Source organism: Dama dama, chromosome 15, assembly GCF_033118175.1.
Source record: "Dama dama isolate Ldn47 chromosome 15, ASM3311817v1, whole genome shotgun sequence".
In the NCBI taxonomy this organism is placed as follows: Eukaryota; Metazoa; Chordata; class Mammalia; order Artiodactyla; family Cervidae; genus Dama; species Dama dama.
In genome coordinates, this window is record NC_083695.1 from 63,177,600 (window position 1) to 63,194,974 (window position 17,375).

The 17,375-nt window shown below is 37.5% G+C and overlaps 1 protein-coding gene across 1 annotated transcript in view; it reads left to right on the plus strand.

Moving 5' to 3' along the window:
- The first annotated feature begins 1,454 nt into the window (after nt 1-1,454).
- Nucleotides 1,455-17,375, plus strand: part of LOC133070272 (cytochrome P450 2C18-like) — a 30,977-nt gene continuing 15,056 nt past the window's right edge. Inside the window, exons 1-4 of the mRNA XM_061162230.1 lie at nt 1,455-1,718; nt 4,098-4,260; nt 4,417-4,566; nt 16,443-16,603. Of these exons, the coding sequence (XP_061018213.1) occupies nt 1,551-1,718; nt 4,098-4,260; nt 4,417-4,566; nt 16,443-16,603 (642 nt within the window). The 5' untranslated portion in view covers nt 1,455-1,550. The remainder of the gene's footprint in view (nt 1,719-4,097; nt 4,261-4,416; nt 4,567-16,442; nt 16,604-17,375) is intronic.

A 17,375-nucleotide genomic window follows, 5' to 3' on the forward strand; every position in this document is an offset into this window, starting at 1 on the left:
TGTACCAGAGTCCCTGTTTCTGGGCACCACTTGGTCCTTTATTGGACCAGAACCTGGTGGTTCGGAGTCGACGATAAGAAAGTGAAAGAAGGAAAGAGGCTAATATTCCCTGGGTTACGCAGCCGGCTTCCACACTCCAGGGAATCAGCCAGAAATAGAGAGAAAGAAAGAAAGACACGGGGACCCAGGCTCTGATGGAGCAAAGGTGTTTTAATCAACATCCTGTGGGCATATATACTGTCTTACAAGGTAGTTATTCTCAGCAAAGATAAAGATTAACATTCCAGACTTACAAAACACAAGGTGATCCCTATTAAAGAGAGAAGAGGGTACTTATCACCATAATGAGAAACTAACAAAGGAAATGCCTGGATTCCTCAGCCCCAGGAAAGGCGTGCCTCTCCTCTTCATTCCTGAATATTCAGGAATTAATAAGGGCCAGAGGATTCCTGACAGATCCAAAAGAGCACACAGGAAGCCTCCTGTTAAATGCTTCCTGACATATGGGAACTTGAATAGAATTTGTATACTGCTATATGTGTGAAATGGAGAAGGAAATGGCAACCCACTCCAGTATTCTTGCCTAGAGAATACCAGGGATGGGAGGCTGGTGGGCTGCTGTCTGTGGGGTCACACAGAGTCGGACACAACTGATGTGACTTAGCAGCAGCAGCATTATGTGAAAATTGTATAAATCTAAATATGTTGAATTGGTTCATAGTGCTTTTCAGATCTACTATATACTCCTTTTCTTTCTAGTCATTCTATTAATTTTTGAGGATTTGATATTGAAACTAAAAACCTTAATTTATCTACTTAAAAAAAGTATTCAATACACAGTGGAACTATATGCAAATTTGTTCTATATTTTCCATGTTGCCTGTAAATGTGGCATCATACTTTCATAATTTAAAGGATTAAAAATATTTAAAAATTAAAAAAATAGATAACTAACTAGGACTTACTGTATAGCACAGGGGGTCTACTCAATATTCTATAATTGTCTATATGGGAAAATAATCTAAAGGATAAAAAGAGTGGATATATATATATGTATAACCTATTCACTTTGCTGTATACTTGAAACTAACATTTGTAAATCAAGTATATGCCAATAAACTTGTTTAATTTGGTAATAAATAAATAACAATGTCATAGAATATACTGATTGTCTTCAAAGTCATAAATGTGCAACTGATCATTGATTTGAATCCAGAGTTTTGAGCTGTTTTCTGGCATCAAATTATTTATTTCAGTGGTTCTCAATCCTGACTGCACAGTGGGAATTTTTTTTTTTTTTTTAATTATCAAACATGGATCCCAGCCCAGTACAAGTAAATGACAATCTCGAAAGTCATTACTGGACATAGGGAAAACAAGACTAAAGGACACTTTAATTTTATCTTTATCAGTGGCCAAAGTCCACTCAGAATAAAGTATAAAGTGGATGTGATTGATTGATATCTTTAGTCCTCAAAGAGACCAGTGTTGAATCTTCAGGGACTTAGGTTTCAGGCTCACAGTCGTCTGAGTAAGAAGAGATAGCGTCAATGGATCTGGCTGTGGCCCTGGTGCTCTGTCTCTGCTCTCTGCTTCTCCTCTCACTCTGGAAACAGCGCTCTGGGAAAGGGAAGCTCCCGCCGGGCCCCACTCCTCTCCCGATTCTTGGAAACATCCTACAGTTAGATGTTAAGAACATCAGCAAATCTTTAACCAAAGTAAGTAGACTTTATGCTCCTCCAGTGACTTGAAAAGGGTAAGTAAATTAAGTCCAGTTTTAAAAATAATATATATTTCTCTGGGCACATTCTTGTTTTTCTATTACTTTTTAATTTGTATTTATTTATTTTTTAGTGCATTGGGTCTTCCTTGCTGCACACAAGCTTTCTTGAGTTGTGGCAGATTGAAGCTACTCTCTAGTCATGGTGCACAGGCTTTTCATTCTGGTGGCTTCTCTTGTTGTGGAGCATGGGTTCTAGGGCACATGGACTCAGGAGTTATGGAAAACAGGCTTAGTTGCCCTGTGGCATAAGGAATCTTTCTGCACCAGGGACTGAACTTTCATCAGCAGGTGAATTCTCAACCACTGAACCACCAGAGGAGTCCTGGGCATGTTGTTAAAACAGATCAGCAAATTACTCCCTGTAAATTCTGGTATTTCTGTTTCCTTTTCTGGCCTGTCATTGTCATAAGTAGAGAAACGAAGTAATGTTTTTTGTGAGCAGAGAAATATTTGCCATTGCACATGTAATAGAATCAAAATAATAAAGTGGCAAAAGCTGCAAGTGTTACTTCCCTTCTTTGTTTCACAGCCGCTTGCTGTGATTTGGGACTGAAAGTAAATGCTAAGTGTTTTGTGATTAGAGATTTCCTTGCAGAAGTCTTTTACTATATAAGCTGTGTGTTTTGTTCAGATGGCCATGAAAATAGAACTTTTATGAAGAAGTACATTGTGCTTGGTATTAAGGAAATAGCTCTGCATTCAGCACAAGCATGAGTGAAGGAGAGAAAGAAGTCACCAGTCAGGGTCCCACTGGGGGCAGCAGCGCTCATTTGGATTCTGCAGGAAACTGGTGTCTGTACCCTATAAATACTGCAGGATGGAAGATATTGTTCCTCCATGAGATATGCATGTCCTGATGCTGCCTCTATGATTCTTCGTGACACCAGTGGATCTCAAACTAAGCTGGGCATTAGAGTTATCTGAATTCATTTTTTAAAATATGGAATTCTAGTATTCATCATAGGGCTAGGGAATATGAATTCCATTGGAAGAACCCTACACATGGTTCTGAAGCAGTCAACTAGGCGATGGTTTAAAGGTGGGCCTCAGGGATTGATGCATTGCTCCTTAAGGATCAGAAGGTGAATAAGAGTTTCAAATTTAAATCTTCTATGTAGTAGCCACTGGATGCTGGAAAGAAAATGGAATTCTCCAGCCTGTTTCCTTATTTATTGCTGTTTTTGTTGTTCAGTTGCTCAGTCTTGTCTGACTATTTGCTATCCCATGGACTGCAGCATGCCAGGCTTCCCTGTCCATCACCATCTGCCGTAGCTTGCTCAAACTCATGTCCATCGAGTCAGTGATGCCATCCAGCCATCTTGTCCTCTGTCATCCCCTTTTCCTCCTGCCTTCAATCTCTCCCAGCATCAGGATTTTTCAAATGAGTCACCTCGTTGCATCAGGTGGCCAAAGCATTGGAGCTTCAGCTTCAGCATCAGTCCTTCCAATGAATATTCAGGGTTGATTTCATTTAGGATTGACTCATTTGATCTCCTTGCAATCCAAGGGACTCTGAAAAGTCTTCTCCAACACTACAATTCAAAAGCATCAATTCTTCAGCTCTCAACCTTCTTTATGGTCCAAGTCTCATATCCATACATAACTACTGGAAAAACCATAGCTTTGACTAGATGGACTTTTGTCATCAGAGTAATGCCTCTGCTTTTTAATATGCTGTCTAGGTTGATCATAGCTTTTCTTCCAAGGAGCAAGGGCCTTTTAATTTCATTGCTGCAGTCACCATCTGCAGTGATTTTGGAGCCCAAGAAAATAAAATCTGTCACTGTTTCCATTGTTTCCCTATCTATGTGCCATGAAGTGGTGGAACTGGATGCCATGATCTTAGTTTTCTGAATGTTGAGTTTTAATCCAGCTTTTTAACTCTCCTCTTTCACTTCCATCAAGAATCTCTTTAGTTCCTCTTCGCTTTCTGCCATAAGGATGGTGTCATCTACATATCTGAGGTTATTGATATTTCTCCTGACAATCTTGATTCCAGCTTGTGCTTCATCCAGCCTGGCATTTCTCATGATGTGCTCCTTATTTATAAGCTGGGCAAATAAACCTGCTGAAGGTGCTGATATGAGAATTAATTATAATCTGGGTACCAGTTACTTGGGCCATTGCCTCAAATAATAGATGGAAATGGAAACAGTAACAAATACTATCATACTTATGTATTAAATTCAGAAATATTTAGGATGTATGTGGCAGAATGAAAGCATAATAGTAGGATGATAATACATTCTGCCTTGGGCACAATATAGTTTCAAATACTGACTTATTTTACTATTATGTGCACCTCCCTTTACAGCTCTCAAAAGTCTACGGCCCTGTGTTCACTGTGTATTTTGGCATGAAGCCCACCGTGGTCTTGCATGGATATGAAGCAGTGAAAGAAGCCCTGATTGATCTGGGAGAGGAGTTTTCTGGAAGAGGCATATTTCCACTGGCTGAAAGAGTTAATAGAGGAAATGGTATGTGTTAAGCATTGGCAATGGGAGTGGGCAGGATGGAAACAGGAACTTGAAGAGCTATCCAGCAGAACTTGGTCCATGTGGGAGGCTGCCAAGTGTCAGCTTACTTCTCCTTCCTTGGACCTCCCTCCTTGTTTCTGTTTCTCCTCCTGGTAGGAATCCTTTTCAGCAATGGGAAGACTTGGAAGGAGATGCGGCGCTTCTCCCTCATGACCCTGAGAAATTTTGGGATGGGGAAGAGGAGCATTGAGGACCGAGTTCAAGAGGAAGCCCGCTGCCTGGTGGAGGAGTTGAGAAAAACCAATGGTGAGCAATTCTATGCTCTGTAATAGCTCTATCCTTAATAGTCTTCTCTCTCTCTCTCATATGTGTTTACTTAATTGAACTATATTCTTATATTCAGTCTCACAGACACATCTGACAGTTTTTCCAGGACCCAGGCCTGAAGTTCTGGCCAATAGTTACGTCATCTATGATTTCAGTCCATTAGGAATATCTATCTCAGTGCAATTCTCCTCAATCGTGAGTCCTCTGTAAAGGCATGAGTGCATGCTAAGTCCCTTCAGTCATGTCCGACTCTTTGTGACCTTATGGACTGTAGCCCACTAAGCTCCTCTACCCATAGGATTCTCCTTTTAAGAATACTGGAGTGTGTTGCTGCCCCCTCCTCCAGAGGATCTTCCCAACCCAGGGATCGAACCTGTGTCTCCCTCTTAAGTCTCCTGCATTGGCAGGCAGGCTCTTTACCACTAGCTCCACCTGGGAAGCCCTCTCTGTAAAGGCAACACTATTTAAAGATATCAGCATCAATTATTTCTTGCTACTCAATACTCACTATATTTATGCTTTGAAAAAAAATATGCTACACATATTCAGCACAATACACCAAACCAAGTGATTAACATGAAATGTTTTATTTAACTAGATTTCAACCTAATCAATACCTGTTTACCCTATCTTCTCTAACTAGAATTTGACTCTGTTTTCATTTTACCAAACGTTGTTCCATCATTATTGGATTTTGATAACAAATTTATGGTAATTATTTACTTCCCAATACCAGGCACAAAGTGTTTGTCATAATGACTCTGATTTTTCAGCTTGTATTACAAATTACACTGTTTTAATTTTTTTCTTCAGAGTTAAAGACTGAAAATCAGATTTCATGTGAATCACATATAGATGAAATTTCCCAAAGTTTCAAAATCACCCTCTACCTATAAAGTAAAATAAACTTTATTTCAACCTTACAAGCCTGGACTATAAAGGAGCTTGGCATAGGAACCACTAAGTATACATTTTCCTTTTGTTCCATGCCCTAATATTTCTTTGCAACACTTAAAAAAAATTTATAGTAAATAACACAAAACATGAGATCTATCCTCTTAACATATTATGGTGTGCAGGACAGTATTATTAACTATAATCACACAGTAGGCCTCTAGAACTTTCATCCTTCATGACTGATACTCTCTACCCACTGAACTTTCCATTTCCTTTCCCTGAAGCCCTGCTAACCAGCAATCTACTTTCTACTTCTGTGAGTTTGACTTCTTTGGCTACTTCATCTAAGTGGAATCATGCAACATTGGTCATTTCATAACTGACTTTTCTATCTAGGAAAAAAAAAAATATGCTCATGGGTCATCCATATTGTAGTACGTGACAAGATTTCTTTCATGTTTATGACTGAATAGTACTCCAGTGTGTGTATTTGCACATTTTCTTTTTTGCTAATTATTGAGGGATATTTAGGTTCTTTCCACCCCATATCTGTATTTATCTGAGATCCCAAATCAGTTCAGTTCTTTTGAATAAAAACTCCTAAATGTGACTTCTGGGTAATATAGTAATTGTATTGAATATTTTTATTTTTTGAGGAGCCTCTACAGTCAAAATATGAACACAAGGGCTGGTCCCAACCACACCATTGGTTATTGATAAGCTGAGACCAGCACAAAACTTAACCATTAGTGATGCTAGCATCACCTTAGATACCTATTGACCAATCTTCTTTATTTTTTTAAATGAGCACAAGTTAAAAATGTTACATAACTCATTAATGAGGAAATAAGTTACAAGTAGTAACAGAGTGTTCCAACCAGGTTATACGACAAGGGTGGAAAAGTACAAATTTATTTAGAGTGAAAAAATGTTGATATGAATGTGTAAATGAAGACAAAACTAGCTAGGAAAGTCAACTGAATCTCTATAGAACAAAGTTTGTATGTTTAGAGAAAAGAATTATTTTGTGTCACTATCTATTGCTGAAAATTGAAAAAGTTGCAAAATATCTCCCATAATACAAAAGGGTGAACTATATAGATAGTGCATACTTTTCTACTGAGCCATACATTTTCCCTACGTGGTAGCTGTAACTACACCTACATATCCAGGTTTTTAAAAAACCAACTTCCTGAATGGATGTGGTCTACACTCAATATTTCCCCCCAGCTTCATTGAGATATAATTGATACTGTGTGAGTTTAAAGTATACAATATGTTGATTTTATATACTCATATATTGCAATAGATTACTACCATAGCATTGTCTAGCACCTCCATCAAGTCCCATAATTACCTTTCTTTAGAGAACACATAAAACCTAATTTCTCAGCAATTTTTAGGTATGTAATATGGCTATGTTAACTCTATTAATATTGTTGTGCATTAGGTTCCCCAGAATTGATTTATTTTCTAACTGGAAATCTGTACTCTTTGAGTGACATCTCCTTATTTCCCTAACCTCCTGCCCCCTAGAAACCATCCTTCTACTCTGTTTCTATGTGTTAGTTTTTGGTTGTTTTTTTTTTTTTTTTTTTTAGATTCCACATATAAGTGATTTCATATTGTATTTGTCTTGTCTGTCTTATTTCACTCAGTATAATATCCTCACTATCCATTCAGTGGTAGCAAATACAAGGATTTACTTCCTCTCATGGCTGAATAGTACTCCATTGTGTGTGTGTATGTATATATCACTCAAGTGCTGCACTTAAAGTGATACACAGTAGACACTTGAACAACATGGGTTTGAACTCATTGGTCCACTGATATGAATATTTTCCAGTAAGTACTTGCTACAGTACCACATGATTCATGCTTGGTTGGAGCCTGGAATATGTAACTGCAGATGTGGAAAGTCAACTGCAAAGTTATACATGGACTTTCAACTGTGGCCAGGTGGGATGGGGGTCAGTGCTCCATACACGTGTTGTTCAAGGGTCAACTCTCTCTGTGTATATTTATTTTTTCTTTATCCATTCAACAGTTGATGGAGACTTAGTTTGTCTCCGTATCTTAGATATTGTGAAAAATGCTGCAATAAACATGAAATACAGAAACCTCTATGATATTCTGTTTTCATTTCATCCAGAAGTAGCAATGCTAGATCATATGGTAGTTCTATTTTTAACATATAGAGGAACTTCCACACTGTTTTACATAGTGACTGTAGAAGTTTACATTCGCACCAATAGTGTTTAAATGTTCCCTTTTCTCTACATCCCAGTCAACCCTTGTTATTTCTTGACTTTTGATGGCAACCATTCTAACGTATGTTTTGTGTTTTTTGATCTCCATTTTCCTGACAAATGGTAGTGTTGAGAACCTTTTATGCACTTGTTGGCCATTTGCATGTCTTTTGGGAGAAATGTCTGCTCAGTTCCTCTGCCCACTTTTAACCAGGTTGCTTTTCTTTTTATTGCATTCTATGAGTTCTCTACATATTTTGGATATTAACCCCTTATAAGAAATATGGTTTGCAAATATTTTCTCACATTTTGTAGATTTCCTTTCATACTTATTTTGCTGTGCAGAAAAGCTTTTTACTTTGATGTAGTCCCATTAGTTTACTTTTGATTTTATTGCTTGTGCTTTTGGTGTCACATTAAAAAAAAATCACATTGCCAAAACCATTCTCAAGGAGTGTTTTCTCTAAGTTTTATTCTAGTAGTTTTATGCTTTCAGGTCTTCCATTGAAGTCTTTATTTCACTTAAAGTTAACTTTTGTGAGTGGTAAAGATAGGGGTCCTCTTTCATTCTTTTGCATGTGAATTTGTAGTTTTCCTAACACTATTGAAGAGACTATCCTTCTCCATTGAGTATTCTTGGCTCCCTTGTCAAATATTAGTTGATAATATATGTATGGGTTTGTTGCTGGGCTCTGAATTCTGTTGCATTGGTTTATGTGTTTGTTTTTATGCCAGTACAATATTCTTTTGATATCTTAGCTTTGTAATATGATTTGAAATCAGAAATTTTAATGTGTTCAGCATTTTTCATTCTTCTTGGAATTTCTTTGGGTATTTGGGGTCTTTTTGTAATTACATGTGGATTTTTAGAATTATTTTTTGTATTTCTGTAAGAAATTCCATTAGAATTTGATAGAATTACAATGACTCTACAGACTGCTTTGGATATTATGGACAAAATAATAATATTTTGAAGAATATCAGAAGAATACTTCTGATTCATGGACACTAAATAGCTTTTCACTTATTCATGCCTTATTTAATTATTTTCATCAGTGTATTTGAGAGATCAGTATACAATACTTTTATTTCATTGGTTAAATTTATTCCTAATCATTTAATCATTTTATTTATTTTTTTTTTGCATTTAATCATTTTATTGTGAGAAAAATGGGATTGTTTTCTTTATTTCTTTTTCAGACAGTTTGTTTTTAATGTACAGAAATGCAAATCATTTTTTATGTTGACTTCATATCCTGCAACTTTACTGAATTCACTGATTAGTTCTAACAGTTTTTAGTAGGGTCTTCAGGGTTTTCCGTATATAAGGTCATTGCATGCGCAAACAGACATTTTTACTTCTTCCTTTTCCTTTGCATGTATATGCATGCTCAGTCGTGTCTAACTCTACAACCCTACGGTCTGTAGCCCGTCAGTCTTTTCTGTCCATGTTATTTTCCAAGCAAAAATACTGGAGTGGGTTGCCACTGAGAGACTGCTGGGGCTAGGATTCCAGTACTATATTGAATAGGAGTGGTAAGAGTGGGCATTCTTATTGTTCTTGATCCTAGAGGAAAAGCTTTCGATGTGTCACCTTTGAGTACAATGTTAGCTGTGGGGTTTTCATAGATCACTTTCAGTTGTAATGTCTCATTTTTTATGTTGACTTCGTATCCTACAATTTTATTGAATTAACTGATTAGTTCTAAGTTTTTAGTAGGGTCTTTAGGGCTTTCCATATATAAGATCATAAGATGTGCAAGCAGACAGTTTTTACTTTTTCCTTTTCCTTTGGACACATTTTATTTTTTTTTACTGAGAGATAGCTGTGGCCTGGACCCCCAGTGCTATGTTGAATAGGAGTGGTAAGAGGAGGCAATCTTATATTTTTCCTGATCCTAGAGGAAAAGCCTTCAGACTGTCACCTTTGAGTATGATGTTAACTGTAGGTTTGTCATATATCACTTTATTATGTTGAGTAATATATAAGTGTTTTTATCAAGAAAGAATTTCTAATTTTGTCAAATGCTTTTCCAACATCTCTTGTGTTGATTTTTGCTTTTTATTTTAATAATGTGGTATAGTGCATTGATAAATTTGCATATGTTCAAAAGAGTTTGAGAAAGATTGGCAATGTTTCTAATCCTTAAATATTTGTGCAATTCACCAGTGAAACCATCTGGTTCTAGGCTTTTTTTGTTGTTGGGTTTTGATTACTGATTTAACAACATTATCATTTTTGGTTTGTGAGATTTTCTGTTTCTTCATGATTCAGTCCCAACAGCTTATCTATCCATTTCTTCTATGCTATACAATTTGTTGATGTCATAGTAGTTGCTTCAACTTTTTTTGTATTTCTGTGGTATCAGTTGTAATGTCTCATCTTCACTTCTGATTGTTTTTCATTTGAATTTTCTTTTTTAATTAAAAATTTTTAAATAGCACTTGATATTTGGAGTGAGACTTTCTTGTACACCTTTTCATCCATTTATTTATTTGTTGTGTTTTGGCTGCGTGGCATGCGGGATCTTTGTTCCCTGACCAGGGATCAAACACATGCCCCCTGTATCGGAAGTGCAGAGTCTCAACCACTGGACTGCCAGGGAAGTCCCTGCCCTCTCTCTTTTTTTAAAGATAATCTAGGTAAAGGTTTGTCATTTTATCTTTGAATTTCTATACTAGAGGTAATGGTGGTTTATGCAGCACCACTACATTACCGTGGTATTCTGGATTCCTCGATATATTTACCTATATAAGCAAGCTTTATACTTTTGTGCTATGTGTTGCTGTTCAGTGCCCTATTGTTTCAACTTTAATGACACATTTTAGCATTTCTTGTAAGACATGTCTACTGGTGATGAACATCTTCAGCTTTTATTTGTCCTTTATTGGAGAATTGTTTTGCTAGATATGTTAAGAGTTTTCTTGGTTGACATTTTTTTTTCTTTTCACTGTATCATCCCACTCATTTCTGGCCTGCAACATCTCTGCTTAGAAACCTGTTGTTAAGTTAGTTGTATGATGCTTCTGTTGTAAGCGACTACTTCCTTGCTGCTATCACATTTCTCTCTTTATCTTTGACTTTCGGCAATTTGATTATAATGTATTTCAATGTGGATTCTTTCGTTCATCCTAGTTAGAGTGTGTTGGCCTTCTAGAATCTGAGTGTCAGTTTTCCCCCGATATGGAAATTTTTTGCCACTATTTCTTCAAATAAGCATTCTGTCCCTTTCTATCTCTCTTCCTCATAATATGCATATTGATATAATTATTGGTGTTCTGTAAGTTCCTTAGGATTTCTTCATTCTTTTTCATATTTTTCCTTTTTAATCTTCTGATTAAATAATATGAGCATGGGCTTAGTAGCTCTGAGGCATATGGGATCTTAGTTTCCCAACTGGGAATGGAACCCATGTCTCCTGCATGTGAAGGCAGATTCTTAACCATTGGACTACCAGGGAAGTCCTTGTTTGATTCTTTTTTGTGTTGTGTTTTGTCTCTTTGTTGACAGTCTCATTTTGTTCATGAATCATCCTCTTGAACTGATGAAGCATCTTTATCTTTATTAAAAATTCTTTGTTCATATAAGTAATATCTCCATTTCTTTAGGATCAGTTTCCAGAGATTTATTTTCTACCGTTGAGCCATGTTTCCTGCTTCTTTTTGTATTTTGTGACTTCCTGTTGAAATCCATGATTTTGAAAAAATAATTGCCAACCCTCTCAGTCTTTTTTTTTTTTTAATGAGTAGTTCACAGCTGATTTGCCTTCTTTTTTAATTATTTAAATTTAATTAATTTATTTTTAATTGGAGGATAATTGCTTTACATTATTGTGGCCCAATATTTATATAAGGCAAAACTCTCACCAGGTATCTTGGCTAGGGATTCTGGGGGCCTCTGAAATCTTTTACTTTTGAAAATGAAGATGCAACTTCTCTGGCCTTGAGTGTAAAATTTCACTATTAGTGAAGCTTGCCAAATTCATTTCAGGTAATCTCTTGTTCCCTTTGTTGTCTGTCTGCAGCAGGTTCCCCCTTAATACCCTGAATCAGATGAGACAGATACCATTCCCTTGGGTAGCCCTGCAAAAAGCCTGAGCCCCAGATGCAAGCTCTACTCCTCTACCGTCTCCTTCAAGAAAAAGCCTGAAGTGGTTCACTTTCTTTAGATTGTGCCAAGCCATGCTGGCCATAGTAAACCACTATCCTCACTTTCCTTTATTCTCAGTGGTCCCAGACATCCATACAATCCTTGTTCTGAGAACACCTCAAGTTCATTAAGATAGAAACCATTTCCTAAAGAAGCCCCTGAAAAGTCAGTTCATTTGGATGCATGCTTCATCCTTCTGTTTCCTAATGGAGTAGTCACTGCCTTGGCCATTCTCTTCCAGCATTGGGTTGTGCCAGGTTGGGGGAGTTGCTAATACAGGAAAAATGAAATTTCACTTTTTTAAGTTTTAATATGGCTGTTCTTAGCTGTGTACTCATCTATGGTACTGCAATACTTAACTGGATTCTGGAAACCTCATTAAAATTTTTACTGCATTTATCATTTCTAAATCAGTGTTTCTGTGGGAGAACATGGGCTAGGACACCATTTTCCTGATGTCACTCTGTCAGTATATTTTTGATTCAAGTAATTCTTAATCTATAGATATGAACATTTTATCTTTCCACATAATAAATTTTCATTGGTCATTTCATTGCAGCAATTTTGTTTTATAGATCTCCTACCATAAAAGAAAACTTTACCTCTAATGTGATTTCTTTACTGGAAATATGATAATTTTGATTTCAATGATGCATTTAAAACTGATTGAAATATACTGTTCTGTTGCTAGCTACACAGAATAATATACCAGATGTTCACACAGGACAACTCTGTCCAAATAATTAATTTTTGATCTGAAAGGAAATGATTAACATTTAATTCCTAGGGAGACAATTTTTTAAAAATTTTCATCAATTTGACTTTTCTGCTTCACTTACTTGGGATTTATGTTTGAAATTGAAATTTTACATTTTATTCATATTTTTCTATGATCCAGCATATGTTGGCAATTTGGTCTCTGGTTCCTCTGCCTTTTCTACATCCAGCTTGTTCATCTGGAAGTTCTTGGTTCATGTACTGCTGAAGCCTAGCTTAAAGGGTTTTTTGGATGATAGAAAAGGCAAGGGAATTCTAAAAAATTCATCTGCTTCTGCTTCTGCTTCTGCTTCATTGACTCTGCTAAAGCTTTTGACTGTTTGTTGTTGTTGTTCAGTCCTTTGGTTGTGTCCGACTCTTGCAACTCCATGGACAGCAGGACACCAGGCTTCCTTGTCCTTCACCATCTCCTGGAGCTTACTCAAATTTATGTCCATTGATTCAGTGATGCCATCCATCCATACCATCCTCTCTCGTGCCCTTCTCCTCCTGCCTTCAATCTTTCCAAGCATCAGGGTCTTTTCAAGTGGGTCAGCTCTTGGCATCAAGTGGCCAAAGCATTGGAGCTTCAGCTTCAGCATCAGTCCTTCCAATGAATATTCAGGGTTGATTTCCTTTAGATTAACTGATTTGGTATCCTTGTAGTCCAAGAGACTCCCCCACAGTCTTCTTCAACACCACAGTTCAAAAACATCAACTCTTCCGCACTCAGCCTTCTTTATGGTCCAACTCTCACGTCCATACATTACTACTGGAAAAACCATAGCTTTGACAAGACGGAATTTTGTTGCAAAGTACTGTTTCTGTTTTTTACTATGCTATCTAGGTTTGTCATAGCTTTTCTTCCAAGAAGCAGGCGTCTTTTAATTTCATGGCCTCAGGCACCATTTGCAGTGATTTTGGAGCACCCATCCAAAAAGTAAAGTTTGTCACTGTTTCCATTGTTCCCCATTTATTTGCCATGAAGTGAATGGAACCAGATGTTATGATCTTTGTTCTTTGAATGTTGAGTTTTAAGCCAACTTTTTCACTCTGCTCTTTCACCTTTATCAAGAGGCTCTTTAGTTCTTCTCCACTTTCTGCCATAAGGGTGGTGTCACATTCATGAGGTTATTGATGTTTCTCCTAGCAATCTTGATTCCAGCTTGTGCTTCATCTAGCCCAGCATTTCCCATGATGTACTCGCATAGAAGTTAAATAAACAGGGTGACAATAGACAGCCTTGTCATACATTTTTCCCAGTTTTGAAAAGTCCACGGTTCTATGTCTAGTTCTAACTGTTGCTTCTTGACCTGCTTACGGGTTTCTTAGGAAGCAGGTGAGGTGGTCTGGTATTCCTATCTCTTTAAGAATTTTCCAGTTCGTTGTGATCCACACAGTCAAAGGCTTTTAGGGTAGTCAATGAAGTAGAAGTAAATGTTTTTCTGGAATTCTCTTGCTTTTTCTAAGATCCAACAGATGTTGACAATTTGACCTCCTGTTCCTCTGCCTTTTCTAAATCCAGCTTGAACATCTGGAAGTTCTTGGTTCACATACTGTTGAAGCCTCACTTAGAGAATTTTGAGTATTATTTTGCTAGCATGTGAAATGAGTGAAATTGTGCAGTAGTTTGAACATTCTTTGGCATTGCCTTTCTTTGGGATTGGAATGAAAACTGACTTTTCCAGTCCTGTGGCCACTGCTGAGTTTTCCAATTTGCTGGTATATTGAGTGCAGCACTTTCACAGCATCGTTTTTTTTAGAATTTAAAATAGCTCAGCTGGAATTACCTCACCTCCAGTATCTTTTTCACATGATGCTTCCTAAGGCCCACTTGACTTCACACTCCAGGATGTCTGGCTCGAGGTGAGTGATCACACCATCATGGTTATCTGGGTCATTAAGATCTTTTTTGTATAGTTCTTCTGTGTATTCTTGCCACCTCTTCTTAATATCTTCTGGCTCTGTTGGGTCCATGCCATTTCTATCCTTTATTGTGAGCATCTTTGCATGAAATGTTCTCTTGGTATCTCTGATTTTCTTGAAGAGATCGCTAGTCTTTCCCATTCTATTGTTTTCCTCTATTTCTTAGCATTGATCACTTAGGAAGGCTTTCTTATTTCTCCTTGCTATTCTTTGGAACTCTGTATTCAGGTGGGTAAACCTTTCCTTTTCTCCATTGACTGCGTGTATCACAACAAACTGTGGAATATTCTTAAGGAGATGGGAATACCAGATCACCTGGTATGGATTGACTGATTTCATCTCCTTGTTGTCCAAGGGACTCTCAAGAGTCTTCTGCAGCACCACAGTTTTTGAAAGCATCAGTTCTTCTGCTCTCAGCCTTCTTTTTTTGTCCAACTCTCACATTTATACCTGACTACTTTAAAAACCAAAATGGGCATCACCTGCCCACTTTGTGGGCAAAGTGATGTCTCTGCTTTTTAAAACACTGTCTGGCTTTTACATAGCTATTCTGCCATGGAGCTAGCATCTTTTAATTTTGCAGCTGCAGTCACTGATTTTGGAGCCAAAGAGCATGAAATCTGACACTGTGTCCACTTTGTGCCAGTCTATTTGCCATGAAGAGATAGGATCAGATGTCATGATCTTAGTTTTTTGAATGTTCAGTTTTAAGCCAGCTTTTTTTCACTCTCCTCTTTCACCTTCACCAAGAATCTCTTTAGTTCTTCTTCACTTTCTGTCATTAAAGTAGTATCATCAACACTGAATATGCTTTGGAAGGACTGATACTGAAGCTGAAGCTCCAATACTTTGGCCAACCATGTGCAGAGTTGACTCGTTGGAAAAGATTCTGATGCTGGGAAAAATTGAGGGCAAGGGGTGACAGAGGATAAGACTATTGAATGATATCACTGACTCAATGGACATGAGCTTGAGCAAAGTTAGGGAGATGGATGGACAGAAGTCTGGCGTGCTGCAGTTTGTGAGGTCACAAAGAGACAGACATGAATTAGTGACTGAACAATAACAAACTTCATATTTTAGACAAGAAAGCCATTTTATAAAAAGTTATTTTTCTTGCTTTCATTTCTTTTATTTGTTTTTTGTTGGAGGAGTTTTGCTTTACAATGTTGTGGTGGCCAACACTGTTCATTCTGTGTTGATTCTAGAGATGATTCTTTCAACTATTAATTATATAAAGCATTTTGAGGTTCTCACTATTCTCTTTTTTTCTTTATCAGTGCTTTATTTTCTACAGGCTTTGCAAACAGATAATATTCAGCGCTGATAAGTTTAGGTTATAAAATGATATAAAAATAGTCTTTTAAACTGTTTTATTTTTTTTTCCTTCAACTTAACAGTCCCCTTGGGTGAAAACAGTACAAGTTAAGGCAGTGGATTTAAATTGAATTTTTTGTCAAAAACCATTATTTACAAGGCTAGGGTGAAATGATCTACTCAGGTTAAGGTAAAAGTGATGTGTTGATTTTATGTATGTGGAATACTTTACTGTTAAGGGAAATAGCAGGTAAAATATTGCCTTGTTAAAATGAAAGTCACTCAGTCATGTCCAACTCTTTGCAACCCCATGAACTATCCATGGAATTCTCCAGGCCAGAATACTGGAGTGGGTAGCCTTTTCCTTCTCCAAGGGATCTTCCCAACCCAGGGATCAAACCCAGGTCTCCCACACTGCAGGCAGATTCTTTACCAGCTGAGCCACAAGGAAGCCCAAAATATTGCTTTAGAGTTTCTAAAATTACCTTTACCTGTTATCTTAAATACAAATGTCTCATGTATGTTTTAATGACATGCTTAAATTGTTTGTTATTCTTTAGGGTTGCCCTGTGACCCCACTTTCATCCTGGGCTGTGCTCCCTGCAATGTGATCTGCTCCATTATTTTCCAGAACCGTTTTGATTATAAAGATCCAATTTTTCTAGATCTAATGGAAAGATTGAATGAAATCCTCAGGATTCTGAGCTCTCCATGGGTTCAGGTGAGGTCAAGATCCTTCTTCTCTGGGAATCATTTCTGCTTTCTTCTCCATGAGGTCCAGATACACCAAGCTGTGAGGCGAATGTGTGAACAGCACAGTCCTGCCCAGAGCTTAGTATCACAGAGTATTCATCTGGGAACGATGGTGGAGCCCTTTAACAATAGACAGGAAAATTCATGCCCAGAATACAGAACTGTAATTCAATCCTATTGACACTGTTCAGTGGTTTTCCACCAATTTCCAAAACCACCTTCCATAAACTATTTTGGTAGCTTCCTGAAAGTATGCCTACAGCAGTAGAAGGACTTCCGTGTCCTGGAAAGCCTTCCATTGACCACAAGTCTTGTCACCCAGTCACCACTTAAAGACTTCTTCGGCACATTAAGTTGGCAGAAATATCTGTGTTTGGAAAGGAAAAGAATGTCTCTTTCAAGGGGGGAGAGTACTGCCAGGGGACACTGACTAGGACAGGAATGTTTGGTTCTACAATTGGCATCTTAACTGACAATGTAATTGCTTTGGGGATGATAAAGGTAATTGGGGTTTTTTGGTGTAGGAACCACAAACCCACATCATAGGTGTACCTTTGCTGAGCTGACATGTTCTGCCCTCTACCTAAAAGACAATGATGGGACCTTGCAGAGGTCACTTAATTGCTCTGGGGGCCAGTGACTTTATCACATTGAGTTAAGTCTCATGGTTTTTAGTATTCTTTCAGTCCTGAAACATGCTCTTATGTTTGAGTCTATGAGACAGCAGTAGAAACATCAGG